General features: G+C 42.5%; 3 protein-coding genes across 3 annotated transcripts in view; 1 reads left to right on the top strand and 2 right to left on the bottom strand.

Annotated features, from left to right (window-relative positions):
* Window positions 1-12,832, bottom strand: part of gsk3bb (glycogen synthase kinase 3 beta, genome duplicate b) — a 22,318-nt gene extending 9,486 nt beyond the window's left edge. Inside the window, exons 1-3 of the mRNA XM_035535136.1 lie at window positions 11,799-12,832; window positions 1,961-2,154; window positions 1,487-1,570 (exon numbers count right to left, since the gene is read on the bottom strand). Coding sequence (XP_035391029.1) covers window positions 1,487-1,570; window positions 1,961-2,154; window positions 11,799-11,886 — 366 coding nt within the window. The 5' untranslated portion in view covers window positions 11,887-12,832. The remainder of the gene's footprint in view (window positions 1-1,486; window positions 1,571-1,960; window positions 2,155-11,798) is intronic.
* A 2,402-nt stretch (window positions 12,833-15,234) lies between these two features.
* On the top strand, window positions 15,235-21,768 carry taf5 (TAF5 RNA polymerase II, TATA box binding protein (TBP)-associated factor). The gene is made up of 11 exons (XM_027005625.2): window positions 15,235-15,649; window positions 15,965-16,190; window positions 16,443-16,758; window positions 17,186-17,349; window positions 17,583-17,718; window positions 18,082-18,202; window positions 19,265-19,394; window positions 19,618-19,782; window positions 20,005-20,182; window positions 20,533-20,710; window positions 21,100-21,768. The coding sequence occupies exons 1-11, from the start codon at window positions 15,238-15,240 to the stop codon at window positions 21,315-21,317; spliced, it is 2,244 nt and encodes a 747-aa protein (XP_026861426.2). The 5' UTR covers window positions 15,235-15,237; the 3' UTR covers window positions 21,318-21,768.
* Window positions 21,769-23,472, bottom strand: atp5md (ATP synthase membrane subunit DAPIT). The gene is made up of 4 exons (XM_027005626.2): window positions 23,366-23,472; window positions 22,803-22,905; window positions 21,992-22,092; window positions 21,769-21,850 (listed from the first exon to the last, which is right to left on the bottom strand). The coding sequence occupies exons 2-3, from the start codon at window positions 22,887-22,889 to the stop codon at window positions 22,003-22,005; spliced, it is 177 nt and encodes a 58-aa protein (XP_026861427.1). The 5' UTR covers window positions 22,890-22,905; window positions 23,366-23,472; the 3' UTR covers window positions 21,769-21,850; window positions 21,992-22,002.
* Window positions 23,473-23,567: the final 95 nt, after the last annotated feature.

Below are 23,567 nucleotides of genomic sequence, written 5' to 3'. Positions count from 1 at the left end.
AGGTAGGTGTGTGTGTGTGTGTGTGTGTGTGTGTGTGTGTGTGTGTGTGTGTGAGAGAGAGAGTGTGAGTGAGAGAAAGGGAGAAAGATGGGCACAGGATGCCAATGTGTAATTCTATCAAATTTTTAAATGTATTATAAAAAATATATATATATATATATATTAGTGTGTGTGTGTGTGTGTGGGGGGGGGGGGGTGTAAAAAAATGTGCTAACTGTTTTTTCTGTAATATCTTACAATGTTCTTGAGAAAAGCTTGCATAAAAGGGCCCTGTATGATACAAAGCTTCAATCATAAGGTGTTTTCTTTCCCATCTCAACCACACTCTTACACGGCTTAATCCAACCCCACTCTACTCTTGTCTATTCTTCAACCACGATGGACAAGAAAAAGCCTCAACCGTGTGTGTGTGTGTGTGTGTGTAAGAATAACTCTCTACATCACCGCTTTGAGTAACTCCACACCCCTGGTCCTCTGGCCAGCATTGCTTGTAAACCCCATTCTATTTCTGGCTCATGATGTAAGGCTTTTAGCTGTCTGGGGGTGGCAACACCACTGGCAGGTCTTACGGGTGGGAGAAGCATTCAGTGAGGGCCCAACACTTGAGGGCTTTTCCCACCAGCCCCACTGCCAGCAGGTCACAGGGATATTTTATGTTTCTCTCATTGCACTTAGCATTTTAGAACACGGGTCACTGTGGTCATCTCGCCACACCCACTACACAGAAGACCCTGAGGCTTGGCTGAACAATTAGAATTTGGGGGTTATTCATTCATTCAAAAAAGCTTTGGCTTTTTTTTTTGTATTATTACAGCATAAATAAACAACCTATTTTAACAAGTGGCTTGTATTGCACAGTCATCTGCAAATGGATCAAATGTGTGTGCGCGCGCGCCATGAGTTGATTCCCATACGGGAGACATTCTACAAAATAAAAAACAAGGCATTATTTTAAGTATTATTTTTAAATGCCTATACATCAATTAAGTAACGCAAGTCTAAATAAAGTGTATTTTAGAATTTTAGTGAAAAAGGTTGTACAAAATCAAAAAGAATCAAAAAGAATGGCACACCTTCATGGCACACATTACAACAGCAACGTTAATGTTGCTGAAACACATTCTGAACTAGCATGCTTAATGTTTAATATTAATGCTGTCTAATTTTTGTTTTTAAAGTAATTTTGAGAACGAGTATTCATAAAGCCTGTAAAATGGGGTTCGGGCTTAGAACACAGCCCTTTCAGTAAAAGCACAGTGTGGCCCCTTGCAAAGAATTAGCCCATGTAGAATAATGCACACAAACACATGCACGGCCCCATGGTTTCTGGCCAAACGGAAGCCACAGTAAGACTTCCCCTGATAAACTGCAGCTGTATGAGTGTTTGGTAGAGCTTTGGAAAGGCAGCCAAATGTGTGTGGCAGAACTGGTGAAAGATTTCTGCTTTTCAGAGGAGGGGAAGACACAGAAGAGGGGAGGGACTCACCTTATCCCCGCTTGAGTAGAAAAAGTAGCGCAAGCGCACAATGTTGCAGTGGTCCAACTTCCTCATGATCTGAAGCTCACGGTTCTGCATTGGTGGGAATTGACCAAGAGCAAGCCAGAGAGACAGAAAGCTTAAAAACTCTACAGGGTTGTACTGAGTCTTGACAAGCAACTGAATCACTCTGAAAGCACCGGCCGTGCGCGGGCCAATATCGGCGGTCGTCCTAAAGGCCGGCGCAGGTCTAAAAGACGCATTAACTGCTCGATGGTTTATGATGCAGACGCCAATCTAGCTGCGCTGAACTAGAGCGAGCAAGTTGTGCCTGTTGATATCTGTACAGCTGAAAGAGTCCCATAAATGAAGAACACAGATGAAAGCGCCTAACAAAAGGGCAAGTTTAAGAGAGCTCTTCTTACAATTTCCTCAGCGAGTATGATGAATCTAGAACATGCACGCATGCCCCTCCCTGCTCACCTTGAACCTCTTGTCCTGCAGGACTTTCTTGATGGCCACCAGTTCCCCGGTGTCGCAGAGCTTGGCCTGGTAGACCACGCCGAACGACCCATTACCAATCACCTTGGTGTCCGTGTAGCTGACCTCCTGAGGCCTGTCTGGACCCTGCCCCGGAGTTGCCCCCACCGTCGTCACCTTGCTGCCATCTTTATCCCCTGAGGAACGAGGGAGAGAGAGAGAGAGAGAGAGAGAGAGAGAGAGAGAGAGAGAGAGAGAGAGAGAGAGAGAGAGAGAGAGATCAGTCTATGGCAGAGCGTTACATCTAAGCCCCAACCAACAGCATTCATCATACTACATCAAAGCTCAAGGCTTCACCTCACGACGCATCGAAACAACGGATATCAATTGGGAGGAAGTTACACTATTTGGTTAGCAGGTTTATTAGGCAGAGAAGAGAATAAAAAAACCCAAAAAAACCCCACACCCTTCACCACGTCGCTTGCCCACGAGTCATGCGCTCGCACGGAAGTCACAGCTCAGCAGTGCTTTATTTCACACTGGCCAGTTTGGGCATATTGTTCTGCCGGTAAGTGCTTGACAACACGAAAATGAGAGACTCTGTAGCCGGCACGGGAGGAATGGGGTGGGGTTGTGAGGCCTTCACACGTCGGTAGCATGGCACCTACGCCTACCCGAAATGAGCTCTGGGTTGCATAAGGGCACAGTTGAGAAGCACAGTTGTACTTCTCAGGTGAAGGGAGCTCATGTTCAATCCCTTTTTTTTTTGCCTTTCACCCAATCCTGAACAACAGCTCCAGAGACTAGGGGGAGAGCTGCTCCCCCTAGGGAGATCCACTCAGTTGCTCTGATGTGCATCAAAGTTGGTTTCAATAAACACAGTAAAAATAGAATAAAACACAACACCACCAGAGAGAGAGAAAAAAAGTTACAATACAAAAGAAAAAATAAGTTGTATGAGCAAATGAAGTTCAACAGTGATACAAGTCATTAATTACTGAATAATAAAAGCTAATCAAAAGAGGTCTTCATACTGTGCCTCTATCATCTGGAGCCCTCAGGTTCCAAGAAGGGAATTTCAGAGCTTAGGGCCATAGTAAGAAAGGCCAGTCTTTACTTGTATAGCAGCTAGAACCAGTATATTTCTGTTGGCAGAGCCAAGTGCTCTTGTGAGTACATACCTAAGAAACAATGAGGTACAATGTGACAAGACCTTTAAGGCAACAGAACCTGCATTAAACACTTTTAAAAGGACCCCACTACACACACATACAGCATCTTAAGTGGAGACGTACATCTTAACTTGAGAAGTTAGGCTATACAAATTACTCTGCTTATCTGTAGTTCTGCACACAACAAATACATGGGCACGCACACGGAGCGGGTCAACACACCAAAATGAGCAAACATTTGATAGCGGCAATTAACTGATTAGAGACCAAGGCCGCTATTAGAACACGAAAGCTGAAATTAGCAGTCGCTGCTGGTAACAGTGCATCTGTGATGCTACCCTGCAATCATGTCCAAAAACGCTGCCTGACAAACAGTGTTAGAGGCAAAGTTCGCTACGGTGCTGACGGCTCATTTTCCCACTAGCTGCACGCCGAGCTTAGAGACCTGGTAGTTATGTTGCAGTGTGAACAATACTTGTTAAAAGCTGATGGATTTGACAACCATTTGCGCATGATTTCACACCCAAGTTGGAAGTTCAGTTAAAGTACTTGGGAGCCTACAAGGTGCAGAGAGCAAGAAAGAGTATGATGGGAGAGACGTGATGGTTCCACGCCCAGCTTGGGTCATCTGGACAAGGCGAAAGCCTGCAAATCACCAAAGATTCCTAGTGCAATTAATTTATATAGAAGCTTATTATACAATAAGAAGAATATAGACATTATACAGTGAACTGGGCTGAATGTACAAATCCAGTACAATAGAAGATTCACCCACAGGGACAGACTAAAACGTTTTCGCACATTCCGAAAGTCACATGTTCTATTTTAAATAGCATATAAAGAGACGATGAGTAAATGGAAACTTTGAATTTATGTTATGTTAATTAAGTCCGGGGCAAAAATTGTTTGTTTCACGACTAATTCATGACTCAACCTATTTTTGACTTGTATCCTCAGCTGCATGTTGCCATGATTCAGCAGGTCTCTGTTACAGAACAGAGCGCAATTGTCCATGGCTGACAAAACAGCCTCAAAAATTAAACCTGGAGAATAAAATATTTGCAATTAGAACATGAATTTGTGATATTTTCTGGTGCATTCACTGCCATTGGTTCCTTAAGCACCAGGAGAAAGAAGTGTGCAGGACGTTTGGCAGCTTCATGGGACTGACTTCTGATTTTCAATACGATTTTCAAAATGACAGCTCGTTCCCCCCCCCCCCCCCATCAGAAATCTCAGGATACACAGTACCTTTGCAGGAAGTCATGGTGCCACTTTTCCCTTTAGTGGGAAGTGAGCTACTAAAGAACTATTGTAAAAGTAACATCTGCAACTAAGCTTCTATAGCTGGCAAGCTTAAGTGTGTTAGAAGTCAAGTGGATTGGAAGTTGGGCAGGGGGAAGATAAGGGCTTTTGCCTCCTTGTTTCTCCAGGGGACGAGTGAAATATGCCTGTGTGCGGAAACACTAAATAATTTCAAAGCAGTGCCTGGGCATCTGTGTTGGAAATGTCTTGATGGAGATTCTGCTACTGCTACTACTTAGTACAGGCAGAGAATAAGAATAAGTCATGAGATTGGTAGATGTCCAGGTCATATTTGCAGTGTTATTTATTTCCTAGCAAAGGCACTGAGGAATTTAAAACAAACAAACAAACAAACAAACAAACAAACAAACAAACCAACCCACACACACTTCAAGAATTTCACCTTCCGGTGGGACAGTGGACAGAGCTGGTTGAACAATAAACACAGGCACCAAATGAAACTCAGAGCAGAAGCTCAAGATTTTGCAGAGGATCTCAACACGTGTTTAGAACAAGCTGATGCTCAGACAGGACGGATCAGTGTGGTGTATGGCAAAGCGCACTGCAGCAGTGGCAAAGCAAATTCAAGGCATTTTCAAGATCAATAACCCTTTGGTCCTCATATCTCTGGCTTTCCGAGAACAAGACAATTTGGAGTAAATGTCAAATGTATTGGGGGGGGGGGGTGTATGGAAACTGGAAACCTAAAAGGAGCAATATCCACCAGTATACATGATATACAAAGCTGCCATGTTCTGCTAGTTTCTTGGTGACCCAGTAAAACTTCGTGCTCTACTGGGTGACGTTTTCCCTTCGTTTCCTCCATTGTAGAGGTTCAGCAACACATTAGTCCCAATTCCTCCAAAATGTGCTTCGTTATCAATTGCTCATACAAGACTGCTCTTCTTCCTTGGTCATTTTTGGTCATTATAACAAAACAAAAAGCGTGAATTTAAATCTGCAGAAACGGCTTGACGGGAGGCTTTCAGTGAGGTTTCGAACAGAATTTCGGATGAAAGTGATTTGTTAAGACAGAAAGGAAGAGGGTAAGCCCGGGTGACTGCCTTGTGCTGGTCTGAGAGATGGAAATACTTTCGGTGGGCTGGCTGTCCCCAAGAGCTGGAATGGGTGTGAATGTGTGCGCGCGCGCGCGCAAGGGTGGGTGAATGACACGTTATTGGGCGTTCTCCCTCTCTCCTCTGTCATTCGCCACTGATTCTTAGAAGAGCTGTTCACACGGAGAGAACGTGTCCGCTCCACATTCCCAACGGATGACACGTTCGCACGCGCACGCTTGCTTATTTCAGGAAGGTAGGTCCGCTCGTTACGCGGATCTACTATTCCGATGCCATGAATAGGCTAAGTATCACTGCATCAGTCACTTTATAGAAACAGGAAAAGAAGTGAAAAAGTTAATAAAAGGAAGTCAGTAATAGGAAAGTGAGGGAATGGAAATGCTGCACCCCTATGGTTGGAAACATAAAGCAAAAACTTTTTCTTTAAAAAAAAAAAAAAAAAAAAAAAAAAAAAAGAAGAGGTATAGCAATTTATATAATTCATTATGGCAAAAGATTTTCTCTAAGCAAAGGACACAGTTGCCAACTATGATGTCCCTGCATACGTTACTGCCCATCTCAGTTGAGTAAATGTCAACTTTTTTACAGCCTGTAAAATTCATAATTCATGCTGTCGTCCCAGTTCAGGACGCATGGAAAATACCGCACGGCAGGAAAGTTTGAGAGGTTGTGATACTCAGCATGAAGAGTCAACTAGAGTAAAAACTCCTAGAGCTCTCTTCCCTCCCACTCTGCCCCAGACGTCCCCCTACTTCCTCAGAGGAAACACACCATTGGCTGGGGAGGAAGTCCGGCATGCCTTTGAGCCCAACCCAAGGACCAGTGAGAAGAGGTCACACGCCTGTTTATTACATGCTAGGAATTGCACGATACAGACAATATTTTTTATATTATATATAAATCGCTATATATTGTGAATGTGCATTGTAAATATGCATATTGAGAGTATACTGTTGAACTCGACTTGTATATAAATTTGGCTTCATTTAAAATCAGAGCATGTGTTTGAATGTGTAAATGCCAGGATGCATTGAGCTTTGTGTGGCGGATCATTTGTATATCGCGGACCTCTGCGATATCATTATTGCAAAAACCTGTGCTGCAATAATGATTAACAAATGATGTATTGTGCATCCCTAGCACCCAGGCATTCCGTGGCATTAAGCGAAAACCAGACTCTCCGGAGTACGCCCAATTGAAGTACAATGCGCTGGTATGTACCCAGGGCAGAAATGCAGTGCTAGCAAGAGGTTTCTCATGCATGCACATGGGTTTTCAAATTGGAGCTCATCCCAGACAGAAATAAGATTTTTTCCCGACATATACACTTTTTATTTGAAATACGACAGAAGCGCCAACTCTGACTTTGCAGCACACACTAACGCCATATAGTGCTGCCACCGGAACAGCTACATCACTTGGCACCAGCGGCACTTGAACAGCGGTAACAGACCGCTTTTTACATTATTCATTACAAATATCTTGTCTTACTGACATTCCCTTTAGTAGGACAGCACTCCCCATTATCATCACTCCCTCTCCAAAGCAACTGTACAGGAGGCACATTACACTACAGTTTAGCAAGGATCTAGCCTAACTGTGGTGAGTCAGGGTCCGTCATTAGTGATGCGGAAAAGGATATGGGTTAAAACAGGAAGATCTTTGGAGACATCATGATACTCAATACATGTGCAACAAAATATACACCGGGATGAGCCTTTCTCTTCAGTTTCCCAGGGTCAGGAGCTTGGGGTTAAATTTCTTCTGCTCACACGTCAAAGACTTTCAGTTCCTCCAATACACTGACACCCCCCCCGCCCCAGCACCACCACACACACACAACTATTTAGGGTACCAAAATACATCATGGCTATACATGGACACAACAATGCAAGGTTGAGTCATATCCACCTACAGTCTCAAACAGAGGAAGCACACATGCATGTACACGCATGTACACATGTGCACTACTTGCACAACTTTGATAACCACTGCAATGGGTGGTACTGTTTAACATGTTTCATGCAGTGTCTGTTCCACTGTCATCAAACCAGCATGACAGGACACGTTTCATTCTGACAGCAGTGTGATTTTTATACTTTTGAATGAAATGTAACTAGAAAACAACATAAAAACCCTCAAAACACCTCTACACTGAAAATTCAGAACTAACGATGTGCTGAACTGACAGGTTACTGACGACAGTAAGTTTCTGGAGTCATTTCAACACGTCAGCAGTGACCAGTACAAGTAGCAAAGGAAACGACACCCTTTAAACTTTACTTCCAATTCTCACTACATGATTGACATGTTATACTTTGACATGTTATACTCTGATACCTTAATTGTATTTAATCTATACAAATGGAAACAATTTGTCATCTGTCAAAGTTTTCAGAACTTTTGTTTAGCCCAAAACTGAGTGCCATTTTTGGGCATTTTGAAATATATTTGGCGAATAAACAAAAACACTTTATTTTAAGCCATGATAATATTTTATTCAAACTGTTCCTTAATTAATGGCTGAAGAGGACAACTTACTGTAGTAGTATTCTTTTTTTCTATTCTATAATCACACCACATTTTGTTTGAGCGCAGATCTGTGACGCTCAGAGCTTCGGTGAGTCTGCCTGACGGGTGCTGGGCAGGCCTCGGACAAAGTGCGCCGAGCATCTGCTCCGGCCAAAAACATGTGATGGGGTCAGAGTACACACACCCACGCATTAAACGACAGACTGAGACACACGCCGAACAACTAAGCAGGCTTCTACATCCATGGCGTAGTATTTTAAATGACTCATGCATGGTAGCTTCTAGAGTTCCTGGTTCTTTTTCCTGCGACCGTGACATTTGCAGCAGGAGAGATCAAGTCGCCGTACTAAACTGTTGTACTCGAACGCCTGGGAGCACATACACACACACGCAGAGAGCTGTGAGGATTCAACCTTTATCCTAGGTCCAAAAGAAATGAGTAAATTATAAGACAAACTGAGACTTTCAAGTCAAACCACTATAATAAGTATTAAAGAAAAGTGTGATCTCTCTCAAATTGTGAGTAAAGACAAATCTCTATTTATTCCTGGTCTGTTCAATCTGTAGCACATTAAAAAGCATCATTATTCAGGCAAACCAAACTTACCTCGAGTGTATAAATATAAAGGCATAGTAAACGTGAACAGCTAGTAACAAAATCCTCAAATTAACCAGGTATATTCCACAGAGAGAGAGAGAGAGAGAGAAAGAGACGAGACACACACATACGTACAGAAAAACTGGTTATCCCTGAAACGCACACACGATCTGAGCAGGCATGTCTGGTAGTTTTGTGAAGGGAAGATGACGTGAGCGTCAGGTGTCACACGCCTCTCCGTAGGACACACCCAGCTCAAGAACGTCTACTGAGACTCAATAAATGAGGTGACGATTACAGAGTCTGACAGGACACCAAGAAAGTGAGAGGGGAATAAAGGAGAAAACACATTTCCCCAATCAATCCACTGAAAGTATTATACCACAGACTTTTCCAATGCTTAGTAATGTTGATCCCTCAACAGCTCAGGCAGCTGTTTCTCGGTAACATATGAAAGCTTATTGTTTTTCCCCTTTTAAACATACTGCCTATGGAAATATCGTTTGTAGGTCTCACTACTGTATACTGGAACAGCATCACTAATCTGAGTGGGCGCGCTGGCGTTTGTCCCCAACCGTCAATATAGCCCCTCACCAAAAGCAAGTGCGTAATGACAATCTTGTTGATGGAGCCTCCTTTTTCCCCCCAGCACAAATGCTATTTCTCTGTATAGCCATTCCAGTCACTCACACATACAGGCAAGCAGCAAGGCAGAGAATTAAATTCCTTTCTCTTCCCTAAGAAAGCCAATTCTAGCCCATCGCCATTTTATCAACCTCTCTAGGCCCTTCTGTGCAATACTCTCACGTATACTTGTGGACACAAGTGAGGTGTGCTGCATTTTCCGTCAAGTCTGAAACCTGTTGCTAGGTCTGTTTTTCCTTGAACTTTCCTTGATACTCTGGGGCCTCACTAGGTCATGTTGTAAGAATAGCTGAACAAATTTCAGGAGAGATCTGTTGCTCACAAAACTGGGGAAAAATGTTTTTCTCTGTACTAAACTGAAGGAAAAATGTCATTCTGCATCTTAAAAAAGACAATATTAGCAATAAGATAAAAGCCAGCAAATGCATGAGATCTATGGCAGGACAACTGAAAACACATCTGTATCCTCAGGAAAACAACAGCCTACTGAGTTACAGAGTCATGCTGGGTTACTTGGTATTAGAAGTAGTGCAAAATCAAATGAAATTGGGCTGAAACAGTTTCTCCTCTGCAAACACTTGCTGCCACTGGCTGGACCTCAAAAAGATCACTGGTCTGCTGACCACCTGAGCCTGCCGGCCCTCGAGGCTGTGTCAGAGGAGGCCGATTGATCTGTGGGATTTCAGCACGAGGCCAGAGCCCAGGTCCCCCGGTGCACCAGTCCTCCATCAGAACTGCATAATGGAGCAAGGCAGAGGTCCAGGCATACCAGAGTTGCAGGTTATGTCTGTTTGGGGGCCTCTAATTTGTATAAAACACCTTAAATACGAACAGACAATTGCCGGTAATTGTGCTCATTACAGGCTGTCAGGACCAATGTTTAGAGTTATCCATTATTGTCCTTTTGATAAATATTGTAATAATTAATTTTATCTATCATCAGGATATGTAAAAACCCTTGTCTGGTCAGTTGTGGTTAAGTCCTATAGTGGAAGTGAAGCTGCCAGATTTCTACTTAACATTTGACCTCAAACTACTCAAGAAATTCTGACGTCAGCACTAACGATGAGAATTTATTTAGTATACACACAAACACACACATCAGGTTTCTCACTGTCAGTGCTGATGTCGGAGTACATATATAGAACTCAGACATCATAAAACACATGCATTCATGCAAGACCCAGAACTCTGTATCCAGCCAAGAACGCACAACTTTACTCAATCATATAAAAACATGGGAACCCAACTGTAGTCTCAAAGACCTACTGCCCTGCAGTCTTTAGTTCTGACACACCAGTTTCTATTGCTCAGATGTGTGAAGACATTAATTAACTGAACCAGATGTGTTAGATTAGGATTGGACTATGCATGAGAGTTGATTTCCAGGACCAGACCTGTCTTAACATAATCAAATAACCAAGTGGAAACGTACTTGTTCATGAGCCACCTCTGCTTTGCCAAGTATGTTAGTAATGGGGCACTTGGAAAGGATGGGGGCCAGGGGGCAATTGGGACAGATGCCAATGTAAGTGACTCAGAAACTGTGTGATCTGCCCTTCCTAGAGTGCATGATTGGGAGCCTGACATCATTAGGCCAGGAAATGACTGATCCGGTGGAGCTGTGTCAGGGAAGAGGTGGTTAATCAACGCCATGAAAAATGGGACTACAGGCTGCAGAAAACATGCATTACATAATCATACACAGCCAGGTATAGATACGAGACAGACACACACAGAGAGAGAAGACAGAGAAACAGGGAGAACAGTCACTATATACAACACATACCCATTTTCAAAAATTAAGTATGCTACATATTCAGCATCAAATGTCAAGACATATTGGGATATTTCACCACCAACCCCCTTGACTTTCCTGACCAGTTGCTTATAGAATGTAAAAACAATCACTTCACTAAATATTCTAAAGTACGGCTACAATAATTCTGTAGCATGATAGGGTCCATCAATCTACAGGCAATCCTACTCCCACAGAAAACTGGACACCTGCCATGAACGGGATCTTGGGTAGTTCAAATTCACCCTTTCTGCACGGATCCATGGCCAATAGGTCTTAACCAAATGCTAACCTAGCCACACCAGCTCATTAAACTGGTTCTGGCACACGCGTAGCTCCTGCCAGCAGCACTATAGCACGGCTAAGTTTTCTGCTTAGGGAGCACTGGGTAATGCGTCCGATCGTTTAAAAGCACCCGTGGTGCAAAGACGGCCAGACGGAAAATTACCCAAACCCGCAGCTTTGTAAACACTGAACGCACTTCAGTTTCCACCTACACTCAATTGAATATAACTGAGAAAACTGTGATTCGGCCGATCGCTTATTAGAGACATTTTTGCAGTGCACTTTAAGTCTTCAACGTAACATTTGCTTCCTGGTCGAGTTACCTTTGCATTTAACATGAACATGATGTTCACTGCATTTCAGGCTAATACCTCAAAAGGCAAGTCTTGTTAACTTATAATACGTGGATTTTTTTTTTTAATGTACTTACGGCTGACTTTCATGTTGCCAAAAGCTGAAGGCTGCGGCACGGGTTTACAGCTCTCCGCAAAGGAGGTGGTTCTGGGCCGACCCGACATTTCTCAGATCCCTTTCCTCGGTTTCTCGGGTGACAGCAGTTAGCTGCCTATGCACACTTTCCCAACGATTTCCCTTTTACTTTTTTTGATAACAGGTAAGCTCTCTCGTCACAGAAAACGACGACTTGAGCTGCACGTTGCCCTTGCTCACAATTCTGTGATGGTCAGCTAAATTTCTCGGCTCTATGTATGGCAGGGAAAAACGAATTATTATATCGTTTTGGACGTTAAAAACGAATGTATTATATCGTTCTAAACGTTTCGGTTCCTTTAAATAACTTTACTAGCTTGTAAAACAGCTAGATATATACTGTACACCTAACGGGGTTGAACTGTCAAGGGATAAACATGAAAAAATCACGCGCTCTTGCCCAATTAAAAAAACGCCTTGTCTGTATTAGCTGGCCAGCTAACAAGCAGGCGAAAGCTAACCTAGAGACAAATTAGCTAGCTAGCTAACATACCTATATACCTCTAAAATGTCATGAACATCAACTAGATAGATAGCTAAACGTGGGAAAAAGAAACAGAATCTAACCAGCTAGCTAGCTAGACTGTTTTGCGTTCGGTTTTGGCATTCAATCTGCATTTAGATAGCTAGCTAGCTAATCTTCTTCACCTAAGGCTAGCTAGCTAGCTAGCTAGTTGTGCTCAAATTGAGGGATCCCATGCTCCGATCACTTGCCATGGCGGCTGCCTAATATTCTACTTGCCCAACATTCAAAACCGATAAAATGTGGAAGATACCCGCCCTGGAATAAAACTGTTCGTACGGGGATCCCAGCTTCACCACCCCATAAACACGGAAAGACTGTTAAACGCTAAATTCTCTCTAAAGTCTAAAGCCGGACTGATGAAACCTTGGCCGATGCTGCCTCCAGGAATCTTCGGTTCAAGCAGGCCAACCGCTGGAGATTCAATGCGCTGAATCTTTCCTTCTCCTCTTGCGCTGCTGGTCCGTTTTTTTTTTTTTTTTTCGTTACGAAGACGATAACGTCATTTGCGTAACAGTACGAGTTCGTCACATAGAAAACGCCCTTTACGCAAAAAACGACTGTTACGGGAATCCGACGCGGTGCACGCGCACAGAGACGCGCTGCCGTTGCGTAAACCAATCCACGGCGAGTCCTTGGGAAATGGGTGGAGAAACGACGGGCCAATGAGTGTCTGACTGTCGAGGGGAGCTAAAACTCGACCTCTAGTGTTCAGGTGGTGAGAGAAGCGGTATTGCGACAAGCGAGATGTGCAAGAAACGTTATTCAGCGCTTCTTGTGTAGCCAGTACTGCAGCTTCAGAAGTCTGACAACTATATAGTGTTTTAAATATCCTAAACAGTATACGGTACTATTATTAGATTAGATTTTTCAAGTCTATTGCAAAAAACAAACAAAAAAAACATTCAATTGGATAATAACTAAGTAAAAAATACACAAAATAATTTCGCATAAAACCTTATTGCAAATCCTACTGCACTGAAGTCTAATCCGTACCAAGATCAACGTTAGATTACCGGTTCGATGTTACTCAGGCGGACTTTATCGGAACCAGAGTGGCTATACTGAAAGTGAAAGTTTAAACTGGCCAGGGACCAAAACTATAATTTAATGCTAAAGTAAGTGCATGCGTATGACTTATACATTTACATTATGTAAAGTGAATATATATTTGAATATTCTTTCTTTCATTTCAGAAATAACGTGTTTAATAAGACTGAATGAATTTAGCAATCTTAAAAGGTAATCTTTGCATATAAAATTAAAGTGTCTCAGTGGTTGTAAATTTTGTATGTTAATTTCCTTCTAAACGTCTTAAAATAAGTGTAAAAATTCACATTGCTGTATTAATATATAATACAGTATGTATGTAGAATTGGGAAGTCTCCCAATTGCATACTTAACACTAATACTAACTAGTTTTTGAGTGTGTAATATGTAGTACAGTCACAAGTGTCAAAGTTGAGTACACATAAAAAATGTATGATCCATATATAAGACAAGTTGGTTTTTGAAGGTGCATTCAAATTGCCCTAGTAGTTTCCTGCTAAGTGGAGTACATAAGGAATTTTAAGGAGATTCCAAACCATAGAGAGCGAAAATGTTCAGTTCGAAGGCTATTTCAAACTGTAGAAGGTTTCAGGGTTTTGTTTTGTTTTTTGTTTTGTTTTGTTTTGTTTTTTGCCAAAACTATCAGTGTGGAAACAACCTGTTCAGATAAGTTGCCAAATCACTCAGAAAATGAATTTGGTTTGTTAACTTTTACCTAATTGCTAAAGTTTGTTATCCTGAGGTGAATATTGGCTATAGTAAGATGTTTAGCCAACATGAAAGAAAATCATTTTATGAGCACAGAGCACAGTATAGAGCTGATGTTACATAGAGACAGTTTAGTCTAGCCACATTAACAAATAAATGTTGGTTTAATTGCCCGACTGTCAAGGGAAACAACTCATTCTGAATGAAGAGATTTAACCAATCCACATCACATGTTTAGTATGTAAGATATACCAGGAGACTGCTCAGGAACACTGTGGATGGAATGCAGCATGAATCACTCTGTTGTCGATGGATACTATTGTCCCATAATGCTAGCTATCTTATGTTAAAATGACTAGTACCATTACTTTTTTTTTTTATCTATTGATGAAACTGAAATACAGTATTTAACATCAATATGTCTATAATTACAATATCAGAAAAAGAGCTTCAACATTAAATTTTTCAATTCAAGTATTACCTTTGAAGAGTTATAGTTATGGTGTTATAGCTTGCACACGTTAGCAATCTGTTTAACATGAAACCACAGCGAGCAGGTAAGTGTGCATAAATCAAAACAGAACACAACAGTCAACAACGCATTTTAAGATGATATTTCTGTGACGGATATTCTGGGACTGTGGGATACTACGATTCCACTAATTGTAAGCAACAGTTGCAAGACACTTAAGCTTCTTCTAATTTTGCAAACTGCAGTTCGTTCGAACCGTCTGACTTGACAGCTCCATAAATGAACATTTGGCACTTTGGCACAACTCGGCTCTGACAATTTCGGTTTGATAGTTTTTATTTGTGTAGTCCTCTTTACAGTGAACTACTTGTGCGATTGGAATGCATCTATAGTACCTCCCTAATATTTTGTGTACTAACCTGCCAAAACGCACACTATTACGATCAGTATAAAGTAGCCCTATACCTTATACTATTTGTGTATAGTACAACATTGGACCGTACATTATGAACCTGTTCTTATTTTGTAGCACCCACATGGCTGAACACAACCAATGAAATTGCACGTATTTTTACGTCGATCCTGCGTGCTTTCGTCATCACGCAGGTTGCTTCCGCGCTTGGGAAAATGGCGACTGTGCAAGATGGACCCACCGATCCGGAGAGCGAGAAAGAAACCAAACCCGACATTCTGAGCGATGGGTCAGCAAATCTCCCTGGGTTAACAAGCGGGGCACTTTCCACGTCGCCAGTTACAGCCCCGTCGACAGGAACGTCGAAACCCGAAGACCAGCAAACTTTACTCGCCGTGCTACAGTTTCTCAAGAGGAATAACCTCACGGAGTCGGTCGACATCCTTCGCCGTGAGGCGGGTTTATCGGATGAGGCCGACGACACGCAGGGAGCCGAAGCCGGCGGAGGTGGACTGGGCACAGGGGCGAGTGTCGGAGCTGAGAGCGGAGATGCAAACTCTCTGCTCAGTCGTGTGTCCATTGGTACAGGCGCCTCCCAGAACACCGTGGCTTCTACGCCTGCTAAAGGTGGATTTTAGCTGTGTTGTACTTTGTAGATATATTGGATAGCCAGCTTGCGGCCTGACGATAGTTCGTTTGATGCTTGTAGCTTTTGAACATGTAAAAGTTTTAATTGCATCTTATTGAACACGTCTTCCCCAGCTGAGCAAGTTGGCTAGAGATAGGTGTGGAATCCACAATAGGGTAACAGCCAAAACAACCTCGTGGTACGCAAGCAGTGAAGCGCTGTCATTTTAACTAACAAATCTTCAAAATGTGAGCCACAACTACTTTTCAATGCTTATCCGTCAGTGTCACTTTTGTTTACTATATCAACTGTAGGTGGCGAGGACCAGCCAGATGTCAGCGTTGTCCTTTCTGCGTACAGCCAGCAGGGGGACCCTTCTTTGTATCAAGTGTACTACAGCGGATTGAAAAAGTTTATTGAGTCGGTGCTCGACTGTCATAGGGCCGAACTTTCGCAGGTGTTCTATCCACTCTTCGTTCACATGTACCTGGAACTAGTCTACAACAACTACGAAAATGAAGCAAAAGCTTTCTTCGAAAAGTAAGTCAGAGTATCTCAGTCTGAATCACGTTATACCAATTGTAGCAAACTATAAGTGATAAGATGATGGCAACATTGGCATGAAGTGAGAAATGCAAGTTATTGAATACATGTCTTGCGTAGTGGACAAAATCATATTGGCTGGCTTTTGAGTTGTTAATTTTTCCAAGCATTTAGCTCTTATCCGGCAGACATGCATAATCAGTGTTGGGGAAACCAGTGGTGCCTCACCCTGTTCCTCTCTCCCTCCAGGTTCAGCGGGGACCAGGAGTGTTACTACCAGGATGACCTGCGTGTGCTCTCGGGCCTGACCAAGAAGGAACACATGAAGGGCAACGAGACGCTGCTGGACTTCCGCACAAGCCGGTTCGTGCTGCGCATCTCGCGTGACTCCTATCAGCTGCTCAAGAGGCACCTGCAAGAGCGTCAGAATAACCAGATCTGGAACATCATCCAGGAGCACCTGTACATCGACATCTTCGACGGCATGCCGCGCAGCAAGAGCCAGATAGACAGTATGTCTGGGAGTCTGGCGGGGGAAGCCCGGCGAGATGCCAACAAAACCAAGGTGAGCGCACAGGACTTTCCGTTTCCTGTTGCAGACAGGGTGGATAATCAGTCTGCCATCGGTCAGGTTGTTTTGATGGTCAACAAACCAGTCCTCATTGTCCACCTGGTAGTCACTACGTGTTGGTGTTTGTTAATATTACATGTGTCAGAAGAAAAAAAAAAGATGGGACTTGTAAAGGTTCTTTGGAAAGTTTTGAATGAGACATTCTATAAAATGATAATTTGTAGTTTTCACTGCATGTTAAAGGAGGATAGAGACAGTATTCTTTGTGTTTGTTCTTTCAGGACTCAAAGTTCTAACTAAAACAGCTTAGGAACTTGGAACTTTTTAAGTACTGCTGAGGAAACCAGCTTGAGCGCAGCTGGCTTTGCTGCGTTTCCTGTGCTGAGGCTAGTGACCACGTTTGTCTGCATCGTGGTTGCAGGTGTTCTACGGGCTGCTGAAGGAGCCGGAGATCGAGGTGCCCCTGGATGACGAGGACGAGGAGGCAGAAAACGAGGAGGGCAAGCCCAAGAAGAAGAAGCCAAAGAAGGACAGCATGGGCTCGAAAAGCAAGAAGCAAGACCCCAACGCCCCACAGCAAAACAGGTCATCACACAGTGTGGACATTTTGAGCCATAGCACTTCATCTGCATTAGCAGTTCTTGATTTAAATAAAAAAGCTGTTTGTGAATGTGAATATTCCTTTGTATAATTCAAAAAACCTTTGATTTTGACTAATTATGTAATTTTCACCTGAACAGATGAATGAATAGGAACATAAAGACTACGTCATAGGACCTTGCACCTTATGTTTTTCGGTTATTGCTTTGGTCTCACAGGATTCCCCTTCCAGAACTGAAGGACTCGGATAAACTAGATAAAATCATGTACATGAAAGAGACCACCAAGAGACTCAGGCTCAGCCCGGAGACCCTGCCCTCGATATGCTTCTATACTTTCCTCAACGCTTATCAGGTAGGCTTTAATGCACCAGACTGTTCTTAGACTGCATGGTTATTGTCCTTATGAGAGCCTTGTTAGCTTACCAAACGTTTGTTAGGATAAGAACTGAAAGGCCATTTTTACCAGAGCCCAGAGAAAAAGGTTAATTAAGATAATTAGATGCAGATCCCATAATCCCATAACAAGATAATTAGCAGACCCCCTCCCGCCAAGCTTTTATGTTTTTCATCCACAAATATATGAGCTGTACATGAAGATATAAACCTTTAGGCCCCTGCCAAGGAAGATGCTTTACATTATGAACATGGATGGAATTACGTTGCTTTGGAAAGCCTCATGGGCTGCACCCTGGTTTGACCCTGCTGCACTCTGCAGGGCCTGACGGCAGTGGACTTCACCGACGACTCCAGCCTGATAGCTGGAGGCTTTGCCGATTCCACGGTGCGCGTGTGGAGTGTCACGCCCAAGAAATTGCGCAAAGTCAAATCAGCAGCAGGTGAGGTCGAGCTGGATCAGTTCAAGCACAGATTAGATCACTTTCCTCATTTTAGTCTGAGTAACACGTAAACACACCGGTTTGGTAAGAGGTTTGTGCACACTGTTGGTACTTTGTGTTAAGGTAGTTACGGTCTATGCCAAATGTTGAGTCCCTTTCATGTTTTCCACATTTGGTTTCAGACTCATTTTAATATTGGCAAAAGCAAAATATGGACAAAGCAAAAGCTGATTTTTTTTGTTTATTAAATGCACTGAAAAGAAAAAAATTGAAATATTCCCTCTAAATAAGTTTTCAATTCCTTCACTTGGTTAAAGCACCTTGATGGCAGCAATGACAGCCTCAGGTCTACTTGGGAATGATTCCTGAGAATGATTCAGGTCTATTTGGCAAAGAACCCACAAAAATTGGCACACCTTTCTGTTGGCTGTTTCTTGCATTGTTCTTGAAAGAATTGCTTGCAGTCAGCCAGGTTTGAATGGGCAGTGTGAGGGCATGGCAATTTTCAAGTGTCTCCCAATATGCTCTGTCAGCTTCAGGGCCAGAATGTGACTGGCTCACATTCACAGGAGTTTTCCTGAAGCCTCTTTTGTTTTCTTGGCAGTTTGCTTCAGATTGTCATCTTGCTGAAATGTAAACCTTCTCCCAAAAGATCTTGGGTGGGGGGGGGGGGGTGTATTTCAACTTCAGTTTCCCTCTGTCCTGACTAGTCTATCCCAATACCTGTCTCATTGCTTGGTTTTGATTTTGACATACACCATCAGCTGTGAGAACTCAGAGGTGTCAGAGGTGAACTCCAATGAAGATGTAGAATCATTTCAAAGACCATTGAGAGGTAGCATGATCAAAGTCTGAATACTTATGTAAGTGTAATATCATCTTTTATTTTTAGTACATTTACAAAACGTTCCAGAACCTGTTTTGGCATTGACATTGTATGTTATGTGTAGCTTGATGGGAGAAAAAGAATCCATTTTAAGTCTGAAATATACCAAATGTGGAAAAGGTGAAGGGTGAAAGAGAATCCATATCCATGAACCGTGTCTGCACTACACATTTCAGACCTCAGCCTGATAGACAAGGAGTCCGACGACGTGTTGGAGAGAATCATGGACGAGAAGACGGCCAGTGAGCTTAAGATCATGTACGGCCACAGTGGGCCGGTGTACGGCATCAGCTTCAGCCCAGACAGGTTAGAGCAGCCAGCCTCATAGGCCAACACAGAAAGGCCCCCCATGTCAGATTTTGCATTTAAATGAAGAAAAACATTATTGGTGTATTCATGTAGTATCTTTGTCCATCTAACATCGCCATGCGTGATCCCCTTGATTTTAAACAAGAGGCTTTAGCATCCCTTCACCAAGACCACCTCCACCCTGGTTCACTGTGTCAGTTTTGTCCGTTTTATCCTGCAGGAACTACCTGCTGTCCAGCTCTGAAGACGGCACGGTCAGGTTGTGGAGCCTACAGACATTCACCTGCCTAGTCGCGTATAAGGGACACAACTACCCAGTGTGGGATACCCAGTTCTCCCCATATGGATATTACTTTGTGTCTGGAGGGCATGACAGAGTAGCACGGTATGAAATACTGGATATCAGCTTTGTCCATTTCGGGAGAATGGGATTCATGAATATTATTTTCTTGACATAGTATGACTTATTTGATGCAATTTTCACATGAGGAATATTTAATTATTACTTACATTTTAGGCACTGTTCCTTTGGGCCATTATGATTGTCATTTAGTCATAAATTGTGGCCTAGCCATGTGTGACGTGTCGTGTGTTGATTTCCGCATAGCCTGTGGGCGACTGACCACTACCAGCCACTGCGCGTGTTTGCCGGACACCTTGCCGACGTCACCTGCACCCGATTCCACCCCAACTCCAACTACATGGCCACGGGTTCAGCAGACCGAACCGTCCGTCTCTGGGATGCCCTAAATGGGCAGTGCACCCGTATTTTCACCGGCCACAAGGTAGGCTTCTGTGAAACGTCTTGTACCCCTTCAGAACGATTTTATTACAGATTGATCAACAGAAAAAGTGCATATGATGGTGCTAATTTGCATTTATATTTTTATATATATTTGTGTGTGTATATAGTAAAAATGTCAGTGAGGCACACAAGGTTTCCAAATAAACAAGATGTCTGTATAAGGCTAATAACTGCAATGTCCTGTAGAAAGAGTGTAGAGATAGTAAAAAATGTTTTGTAGTACTTAAATGTTCTAATTATATATGGTTTTCAAATAAATTGTATATGCACTTGCAAATAAATTATAATAAACCAAATGCACCAGCAAAATCTATATTTATTCTTCCACAGGGACCCATCCACTCCCTGGCGTTCTCACCCAATGGCAAGTACCTGGCATCTGGCTCGACGGACGGCAGGGTTCTGCTGTGGGACATTGGTCACGGCCTTATGATCGGAGAATTGAAGGGACATACGGACACAGTCTACGCGCTGAAGTTCAGCCGAGATGGCGAGATCCTTGCATCAGGTGCGTGTGCTCTGTGAGCCACGTGGATTATTGCGTCTTCCAAAGTCGGTGCTCAGTAGAATAGTTGGTGATCAGTAGAATAGTTGGCAAACTGGAGTGATCAACAAATGGAAGCTTCAGGGAGTCTGTTAGCATGCTCTCATTTTTCCCTCATTGCTGTAACTCCTCCTTCTAGCATTCATTGTAGCAGCTTTAGCATCTTTTCTGAATGAAAGCAAAATCCTGAGAAGCGGTTCATAACTGAGGGAACCCCAACTATTGCTGGGTTAATAAAACGGCAGAAAGCACAGTCAGCTTTTTTTTTTTTTTTCCTCATAATATAAAGAGTAAGCTTATGACGACCAACAAGCCTGTTTAAAAAATGTTGATTATTTATACTCCCCTCCCAGGCTCCATGGACAACACCGTGCGGTTGTGGGACGCCATCAGAGCATTTGACGACGTGGAAACGGACGATTTCACAGCTGCCACTGGTCACATACACTTGTCTGACAACTCGCAGGAGTTGCTGCTGGGAACATATCTCACCAAGTCTGCACCAGTCATTCACGTCCACTTCACCAGACGCAACTTGCTCCTGGCTGCCGGCGCATATAACCCACAGTGACGGCCCTAACATAACTCACACAGTTCAGTAGTGCAGACGCATTGATCTTCAAGTCACTACGTCCCAGCAATGCCACATGCGTATGATGTATAATTCAAATGTTTTGCTCAACCATACCTCTTAACGGGACATTCGAATGAGACTGTGAGACCTTGATTAGGTTGTCAATCACATATTTCCATTAGTGAGTCATATTGAGTTGTACTGCACACAGAACAGATATCAAGTCATGCACTTCAGCCTCCAAGTAACTATTTTTTGAATACTGTCCTCATCGCACTGACTCTAGGAGTAGCTGTACATATGCAAGTGTGAACCTCAGTCCTTAAGCTGCAAGTTTTGTTTCTGTTTACACATCACTGCCACCCACTGCTTGGGTTTGTGCCCCAGCCTATCAATCTGTACAGTCTTTTATAATGGAGCCCAATGTGTAAATAAAACGTTTTCTAAATGGTGTTTACCAACTTTTATTTTACAACATGGTACTAAAGAGAAGACCAATCTTCACCCTGTGTGGAAAAATCACACAGATCCTGCAAAAAAAAGTAGGAGAGAATTAAGCTCCAACAATTACTATTCAAATGTTAAACACATTGTAATAAATGTTTTATGCTCTGAACAAAGTCAGACAAAACTGCTTTACAGATTTCATAACAGTAGCTGCAATTGCTTACCTTACTATAAACTAGCTTGAAGTCACAGCCTTCTGTTTCTTAGGCTTTAACTTGAAGAAGAGGATAATGGCAGCAATGCCGGCATATGTAGCCAGCACACACTAAAGGCAACGGGGAGACAAAATACATTTCAAACTACTAACCTGCACCTTGCATGAAAATCAGTAGTGCTTGGTTAAAATAAAACATTAAGATTGTTCAAGAGAAGCGTTGGAGTAATTAATGCCAGTGGTGATTCAGGACGGAAAGTCCTTCCTATCCTCATTAAGAACTTTAAGATCTTAAAGACTTTTATTGATTTTCCATGTAGTCTCTGACTTTTTTTTTTTAAAAAGTCATTTACTGTCCCAAAATGTATCTAGAGTCTATTATAATTTGACATTTGCATGCTTTTCACAATACATTTTGTTACTATGCTTTCCTGAGACTGTTCACGCTTTTAAATCTACACTTCGCAGACACTTCTCCAGCGCGACGTACAAAAATGCTGTCATTTACTCATGGAGTACATCCTAGGCAGTACAGTAGGTTAGAGACCCAAGATACTAATGAACTAGAATGCTGTTGAAATACAGGGATCAATGCTGATGCCTAGAAGTGCAAAATACATAAGCTCCATCTCAGACAATAAACGAGGTACTAGAGTTTGTTAGTCAACAAAGGAGCAGTCAACATCTGTGCAATAAACAATTCCCTACAATAAAATTCCATACATTATCAGACTTCCCAGACTAGCACAAGGTTTAGGACTAATCTTTCTTTAGGAAACTAGCTAATTATTTAGGGAAATAAATAAAAGTCTACAACTTACATTTCTTCTTCCCGTGATGGTGTATGAATTGAAGTACTTGGCAATGCCAGTGAACTGGTGCTGCGCTCCCGAGTCGTGTCCGGCCATCTCTCAATATGCGCTCCTGTTCACATATATTCAGCAGACACTCATGAGACTCACATCCATCATTAGTCAGCACGACTCGCATAAAGCCGCTTACGTGGTGTAACGTACAGCTACGCTAGCTAGCATAACTAAGGCAGCTATTCCAATCTTGGAAGGCCTGAAATGACTTTAGCAATTTCTTCGTAAAAAATAATATTACAGCAAATGTGTTGAAGTCGGCATGAAACGCCATGAAGTCGATGCAAACAACCAAGTGCCAAAATAGAGGATGCATGATGAAATGTACGAGAGTAATTCACATCCCTTCTGAAAGCTCCGCGCCTGTGTGACTAGCTAGCATGATTGTATGATTGTGCCCTACACGGGGTATACGGAGGAAAAACAAACATATACACTGAAATTATAATTAACAAATAAGAATACCTTAAAATTTAAGAAAGCACATTTAGAGTCAATATAAATATAACGCTTCTTACCTATTTTACTAATCTCAACCCCTTCTACTGAACTGGTGCCCTTCAATTTGAGAGAGTAAAGCAAATGAACTTTAAAAAGGAAGTTCCACCTATTTTAATAACTACTCACATATATGATGTTGATTGGTCAAGATAGGAATCAATTTCTCAAATAAATATTCGATTGGATTATTTTAACGTCAATAAACAAAACAGTTCATTT

The sequence above is a fragment of the Electrophorus electricus genome, chromosome 16 (genome assembly GCF_013358815.1).
Source record: "Electrophorus electricus isolate fEleEle1 chromosome 16, fEleEle1.pri, whole genome shotgun sequence".
Lineage (NCBI taxonomy): Eukaryota > Metazoa > Chordata > Actinopteri > Gymnotiformes > Gymnotidae > Electrophorus > Electrophorus electricus.
Note: the sequence above shows the minus strand (reverse complement) of the source record. Positions and strands in the feature narration are given on the sequence as shown.